Source organism: Coffea arabica, chromosome 7e (genome assembly GCF_036785885.1).
Source record: "Coffea arabica cultivar ET-39 chromosome 7e, Coffea Arabica ET-39 HiFi, whole genome shotgun sequence".
Lineage (NCBI taxonomy): Eukaryota > Viridiplantae > Streptophyta > Magnoliopsida > Gentianales > Rubiaceae > Coffea > Coffea arabica.
Window position 1 is genome coordinate 12,771,143 of NC_092323.1, and position 7,863 is coordinate 12,779,005.

The following is a 7,863-nucleotide window of genomic DNA, read 5'->3' on the forward strand; positions in this document are numbered from 1 at the left end:
CTTATCATTTAATACGATATACACTCAAATGTATCAAAATTAGTACTTAACAATTCAATAATTTAATAGATTCAAATTTTAGATTTTAGATTTCAATTTCAATTTTCAATTTTCAAACTTAAATTTTGTCAAACTCACCCGTAATGCTTATTCAATTGAGAAGTCACACGTAGATGATGAATTGGTGACAACAATGGACTTTGACAAAAAAGAAAAAGGAAAATGGCAACGATGGACCACAAAATGGGTCCTCCTCGGCATATAGGTTTATGGGTAAATGGCCCCCCAACAATTTGTGCGAAATCCCGTAAACAATTCTCTTCCATAAATACCCCTTCCTGTCATTTCAACCGTCAAATTCCCTCTCAAAACTAACTTCCACCTCCACCACCCCAACTTCCCTTTCCTCCGCCTCTCCCCCCAGCTCTCCGCTGCCACCCCACCACCATGTCATCCCCACATTCACCCTCCCATGAAGGCCATCATGACAACCACCACCTCCCCACCACCACACCTCCTCCGCCATCACCACCGTCTTCCCTCAAAACCAAACGTTGTAAATTGTCGACCACTTTTTCCAACTGGAAAGGCGTCAAATTCATTCCCTTCATCATCTCCGTCTCCATAGGCATCATCTTCAACTTTGCAGTCCCAAAGCCTCACCAGTTATCAAGAAAATCATGGCAACTTCTTTCCATCTTCCTCACAGCAATATCTGGCCTGATCTTGAGTCCTCTGCCTGTTGGCGCCTGGGCAATGTTCTGCCTAACTCTGACGGTCATAACTAAAACACTAACTTTCATGCAGGCGTTTTCCGCCTTCACGAACGAGGTCATTTGGCTCATTGTTATCTCTTTTTTCTTCTCCAAAGGTTTTGTGAAGACGGGTCTTGGGGAGAGGGTGGCGATGATGTTCGTGAAGTGGCTGGGGAAGAATACTCTGGGGTTGTCTTATGGGTTGGTTTTGAGCGAGGCCGCGATTTCTCCGGCCATGCCGAGTACTACTGCTAGAGCTGGGGGGATATTTTTGCCCATTATTAAGTCATTGGCAGAGGCAAGTGACAGTTTTCCCAAAGATGAGTCTGCTAGGAAGCTGGGGGCTTATCTGATACAGTCTCAATTACAGGTAAACTGCTTTTGTTTTTTGTTGCTTTCTGTTTGGACAATGCATCAATGTGTTGTACCCCTTTTGATTTTTGTGGATAATTCCAAAGACAGAAGATGTTAGTATTGTTTGAACTGAGTGATTTACCTAGCATATGTCTTATAATTATAAAATATATGTTATGGAATCTTGAGTGTAAGTAATTGTGATAGCTATAGTTATATCTATAGTTATGAAGTTATTCATCTGTAGCTTCGATCTTATTTAATTAAGGGGGGTCATTTTCTTGAACATGGTCCTACTCTCATTTATGTTACTATTGATAGTATTGGTCTTATTGCATTGTTTTGCAGTATCTTAAGATCAATGCTCGAAAGACATTTATATCACTGTAGACGCATAACTTCCCAAGTAATTTCTGTGTATGAAGACTTTTTACCAAGTCTGAGTCTTGTTCTGCTTACAAAATTGACAACAACTATTAAGATTCTACTCTTTCTTTTTCCCCATCTATAAATCTTCCATGAAACTTATCATTATTGCGGTCATTGATGTCACAAGGGACATTCTGAAATTGCAAATAAACAATAAGGATACAAGTGATACAAAAGCAGCAAAGCCCTTTACAGGATTTAAAGCAAGGATGCAAGGTTGCATTTGGTTCCCAGTAAAATTTGAAATTGAATGGGAAGTAGCTAAACTTCTATGGAAAATAGTCTCAATTTCAATGAAAAAGAGCCAAGTGTTTAGATTATTAAACCATGAAATCAGAGCAACACATGAAAATTTGTCATATCTGCAATGAGGGAAGATTCTTGCTCTTTTGTTTGTATTGCATTATTGGTTTTGAAGATGACGTCAGTTGACCTGGTTTTTGAAATCTAGTTGACCACTAGATGGTCCCATATGCATCCATGACCTTGACTAAACAATGTTGCCATTGCATTGCCAATATATTTTTTTTTTTGGGATTTAATAATTTATTCTTCTTGATGAATGACAGTCTTCAAGCAGCTCAAGTGCCCTTTTCCTGACTGCTGCAGCTCAAAACATGTTGTGTTTCAAATTAGCTGAAGCTCTTGTGGTTGAAATTTCAAATGGATGGGTTACCTGGCTTAAGGGGTCCTGCGTACCTGCGATTGTCAATCTATTAGTTACTCCATTCCTAGTATACAAGATGTTTCCTCCTAAAATAAAATGTACACCTGATGCTGCTGTCATAGCTAAGCAGAAATTGGCTCAGATGGGTCCTTTGAAGAGGGAAGAATGGTTTATGATCGCAACCATGCTTATAACTGTTGCACTTTGGATCTCTGGGTACGTAGGAATACACTATTGCCTACCTGAAAAATTTACTTGTTCTTTTACTTTTAATGTGCAGATTTTTCCCACTACAGTTAGGTTTGTCTATTTGATTGCCAACTTAAGTTAATCGCTTTCATATTTTTCCCTTCTGATTAAATAGAACATCATGCTTGAATTGATTAGATTGCTCAAATCTCGGATTATATCAAATAAATGTTGCAACAGGATGCCTCCGTGATTAGTGCTACAACACAACAGCTACATGTATTCCTGTTGGGTAACATTGATTACAGTTTTCAACGTTTCTGTGACAAATTATCATCTTGAAAAATAGTGGCCCAAAAAAAGTCATGGTCCCTTTTTGTCAAAGAACAAATTTTGGTTTGGTGTTACTATGAGTTGGTGGAAGAGGTTCAATTTGTAAGAGCCCTTGGGAACTCCATGGTATCACAACTTGTAATCACAAAGCTACTGTTCTAAAGCTGGTTTCCTTAATCTGCCAAATCTGCAAGACTATTTCTGCTTCAATTTTTCTGAATCTAGTTGTATCATTTTATATCTATTCACAAAGAAGCATTGAACTATCTGTACTTTTGGTTATCCTCTTAGTATTTTCTCTGTTACATATTCACCTCTACTCAGTTTAATCCAATTATATATTCCAAATTTACAATCAGCGCTTTCTTGGTTATCTCTCTCTTTGGTTTTTAACAGTTCTGAATAGCAGCACAACAACACTTGTAGCTATCTTGTCATCTCTTTACACTGTACCTTTTTGACTGGCTAATCCATCTTCTTATTGATTGTGCAGAACGGCTCTTAACATATCAAGTGTCATAGCAGCATTGCTAGGTTTGTCATTACTTCTGCTGTTGGGGGTGCTTGATTGGAATGACTGCCTGAGTGAAAAGTCAGCATGGGATACCTTGGCTTGGTTTGGGGTTCTGGTGGGCATGGCAAGCCAATTAACTGCTCTTGGTGTTATACAATGGTTGTCCGGTCGTGTAGCGCATTTTCTTAAATCCCAGTCAATAGGCTGGTTTGGATCATTTTTTATCCTCCAATTGGCATATTTCTTTGTCCACTATCTATTTGCAAGTCAAACTGCCCATGTTGCAGCTTTATACTCTGCATTTCTTGAAATGCATTTGGCATCTAAAGTTCCAGGTCAGTTAGCTGCTATGGCCCTGGCATACAACACAAACCTTTTTGGTGCATTGACACACTATAGCAGTGGTCAGTCTGCTGTCTATTATGGAGGTAATCTTTCTATTATCTTTACAACATGCACAAAAATCACCCTGTTCTCCTGAATATCTATTCTACAGTGGAAGATGGACTGAATAGAATTATGTAAGAAGTAGTACAATCTTGGTTAGACGTAAGGATTATGCAAGCCTTGCGAATATGAAAAGGTTAGTGGTCGAAGTACATGTAAGCAAACATACATTTTGAGCCTAGTCTTGTGTGAAGTTAGTAATATTTCAAGCAACTTTTCTCCTGCTTGTATCAGAATTCCAGAATCAAAATGGGATTACAAATTTTCCTCCCTTTTTTTTTCAGTTGGTTTTCTATGTTATAAAATTATCACTTCATGATTATGCGTTGGCTTCTTGAATTATTCTTCTGGTTAACCAATTACTATTCCTAGATTCGTATTGTTTTTGAGATTCAGGACCTAGTAATCTCTTTCCTCTTTCCTCTCTCTCACTCTCTCTCTCTCTCTCTTCTGATTTTCCTCATTCAACATGACAACCTTAGGATCTTAAATTTGTTTTCTTTTGTTTGACAGCTGGTTATGTCAGACTCAATGATGTTTTTAAGCTGGGTATAGTCATGGCTCTCATCAACCTTATAACGTGGGGATTGATTGGATTGGGCTGGTGGAAAGCTTTGCACTTTTACTGACACTAAAATCAGTAAGTCGGCACTTTATTTTTTTTTCTTAACTCTTTTAAATCATCCATTTCTTGTTGCTTTCTATTATCACTTTTTGCATTTGGAGGCATTTAGAAATATAATCAAAAGATGCTTATACTGAGCGGATTTCAGGTCTTTAGGTTTCTTCCACAGCATGCACCACCATATCAAACCATCAATTCTAAAGATTTAGTTTGCATGTATTTGTTTTCCCAGTTGGCCTAATATGAGTTGTTACTCCAAACGTTATCTTCAACCAGATTCTGGGGCAAGTATGTTAAAGTTTTTGTGATGGAAATTTTTAGTTAATTTGTAAGTTTGTTAGAGTATCTGGTTCTATGGGAGCCTATATTAACTTGAGATAATGTGCATATCAGGCGAAACTATACCACTTCTTCTTAGGCCCTTCCCGTTTCTGCGATGCCATCATCTGTCGCACCTTCAGATTGGTTCATCCGTTTGTGGTTTCAGATGATCAAAAGAGATTATGCTATGCTATATATATATGTAATAAAGACACGGACTAAACAGACATGGGAAGGGCGAAAAAATCGTAATTAGGGTTTTGTATGGTGCTTTTGTGTGAATGCATGCTGTTTGTGGAGTATAACAGATTTTAGGCACGTATGTCATTAACGGTTTTTATCACAAGCCTACTGATTCGTAACTACAATAGAAAATTTAGGTCCTACCAGCAGTGCTTTCAGAATTCTTTTTGATTTCTGTCGTATATCCATTGATTTTTTTTGTCATTCCAATTTCCGGAGAGCTGAAAAGCTTATTTACAAAGCTCATCCACTGATTTTTCATGAGCTGGCTGAAGAATGCTGTTTGTAAGCCTTGGGAAAGCGACCATTCAATTCTTACCATAAGGGGAAAAGATCATGCCACTGATGAAGCATCAAAGATCTTGTCTGTCTGTGTGATCTTGTGGCTACTTAACATTTAAGAAGACTTCAGAGGTCATGCAATTGTGAAGACTTTGCGGAGATCCCATTCCCTGGAATTTGCTTCTTTTAGTTCTGGGAAATGGTTTTGGAGTACAAAAGCATATACTACATAAGAAACTGTTAAACTTCTTTTCTTTTACTTACAAAGGGGTACCTTAGTGTACAGGGCTGGTGTTTGTTTTGTAGTTTGGTTCTGATGACAATATCATTATTCACATGTACAGACATAATTTAACTGATACATTTTTGTTTTCGTTTCACACCTTTGAATCTGAACCTTAAATAAGTCAAAATTATCATTTAGCCAGGGGATGAAAGAGATGAACCTTGTATACGTTTTATGTGTTAGTCTATTTAAGATTAAAAATTCCTGAAGCAGAGAAACAGAAAAGGAGCATTTTGGTTGTAGACCTAACATTAGTACGTGATCTGGTTTCAGCAGAATTTCCAATCACAGAAACATTTGTGGAGATGCAATGAAGGTCACATAATCGGCAGTTATGCCCATTATAAGTTATTCATGCATTGAATTGAACAAGGGAATTCCGTGTATGACATTGATTTGCCATAGATATCAGGCAAAAGGAATGAATCTTGGTAAAAAGCCACAATTGTTGCAGGTCCAAAACGGAGACTAAGAGGAGGTCAAAAAGACTTGTCTGATGAAGAAAAAGAAGCACAAATAAGCAATATCTTGACATAGGGATGAAAAGACCACCACCAAGGGAAGCACTTAGTCACCAAGACAACACTAACCAGTAGAATCAGGTACAGTGGATATACTCAAAACTTTAAGGAAAGAATCAGGTAACATCAATCCAGAAGTCCAACCCCCCATTTCTCTACGTTCCTAACAATTATCATAGCAATCACTTACGAGTAATGAATTTCATTAAGTTGACTAAGGTGGACGATCCCACCATCAAAAGATAAGGCCTACAAGTATTGTTGAAAAGGAATACTTTGGCAAATTTGTCACCAACCAACTCATAAGGCCTAAAAGTCATTGCTTGTGCACAACATCGGTCGCTTAACGATTTCTGATTGAACTGTCTAATGTGCATCAGAAAAGTAAGACAGTCTCCATTAAAAACTTCTTTCTTCTCAAGATACCTTATATTTCCAACCACATTTTGAGCTTCATCATTGGGCTTTTTTGCGCACTTATTGTAGGCAAATTTCGTGGCTGGCTCAAGTTTGGGGCCTGTCAAGCATGCTGCAAAATGGCAGTGAAAGGGCGAATGCCAGCAATGGCCCCTTACTTTTATTCTAATACCCTGTTTATTTGGATTTCAATTTGGTTAATTGAACTTATAGGAATGTTGCTAAATCTAAAAACACTTCTTGGCAGGTTGATATCCTGTGTATTCCAGTTAATTTTGGAACAAATATTGGTTTAAATACCAATCATAAATATTAGTGTAGGAAACAAATGCCAAAAACAGCATCTCCAGTGTCAAAGTACCACTGACAGTTTATTACCCTTTAGATCATACTAAGAGGGTGTTTGAGGTGCAGTTCTATTTGTTAAATATCCAAGAATTTGATCGGCCATGTTTTTGTTGAAGCAAAACAACTGTTATTGATTGATGCTGTGAAAACACTTTTAAAAGTTATATTTTATACGAATCTCTTTAATCCATATTAATTCCAGAAACTCACATCCAGACAGCCTACTGTGGGCTGATGACTTGACATTGATAAGTGTTGATCCATAGGACACTTTGAGAACATCAATATCATCCCCAAGGAACATTCTCAGCACTTAATCGAGTACAAGAAAAAATATGAGCAAATACAACTGTAGATAGATTTGTCTGTGTATACCACCAAAGATAGCAAGATCAACACTGATCTTAAACATAGGTCTAAACTATCTATGTTCTAAATATAAAATACAGTAACTACGGCTAGTGCAGAAAATCTTCTTGATTCTGTCTTTATGCATTATTCTGCTCTTGAACTTTTTGTCTTGACTCAGATTGTGCACTATCAATATTATCCCTCATTTTCACACCATCAGCATCAAATGTCTTCACTCTTTTGGAATCAGCATCCCTGTGATAAATTATCACACTAGGCCTCATGTCAAAATCTCTGGCCAAACGGTCTGTGTCCACAGTTTCCTTCTCACATGGTTCTGAGGCAGTGTCTTGGTGCAAAATATCTGAAATTACTTCAGGGATCGGTTCTTCATTCATGACACTCTTCCAATAATCTCCTGGACATCTTCTTGCATCAATCCCGAAAGTGAACTGATTTCAAAACAAGAGATATTAGTAATACAAATTGCAGCAAAATAACATAATCTAAGTTACAAAAGTTAATTCATACGAATTAACAAGATATTGTATATGTACTCTATGTTTGTGGGGTGGGGAAAGAAGTGCCAAATTTCCAGCTGAATACAACTAGGGAACAATCAGGCAGAGTAGAAATCAGAAGAATTACCGAAACAAGGAGGAAGAGAACCAAGAAGGCTGAGTAAGATCTCATGTCTGCAACTGTATTGAAGGGCAACTTGCTATTAATGTTGTACAACTTCAATGGGATTGTGCAACCTCTGACATAGTATTTATAAAAG

The 7,863-nt window shown here is 37.5% G+C and overlaps 1 protein-coding gene and 1 long non-coding RNA gene across 3 annotated transcripts; one reads left to right on the forward strand and one right to left on the reverse strand.

Moving 5' to 3' along the window:
- Nucleotides 1–271: 271 nt before the first annotated feature.
- On the forward strand, nt 272–5,539 carry LOC113699042 (dicarboxylate transporter 2.1, chloroplastic). Of its 2 annotated transcripts, none has more exons than XM_072059933.1 (5): nt 272–1,125; nt 2,108–2,421; nt 3,221–3,669; nt 4,202–4,328; nt 5,097–5,539. In XM_072059933.1, exons 1-4 carry the CDS (start codon nt 448–450, stop codon nt 4,315–4,317), a joined length of 1,557 nt encoding a protein of 518 aa, XP_071916034.1. In that variant the 5' UTR covers nt 272–447; the 3' UTR covers nt 4,318–4,328; nt 5,097–5,539. The 2 variants fall into 2 exon arrangements, with proteins under 2 accessions (XP_071916034.1, XP_027074883.2); XM_027219082.2 differs by having other exon boundaries at nt 5,153–5,539.
- A 1,398-nt stretch (nt 5,540–6,937) lies between these two features.
- On the reverse strand, nt 6,938–7,863 carry LOC140011436 (uncharacterized). The gene is made up of 2 exons (XR_011818591.1): nt 7,731–7,863; nt 6,938–7,534 (listed from the first exon to the last, which is right to left on the reverse strand). It is a non-coding gene; the product is annotated as an uncharacterized lncRNA (long non-coding RNA).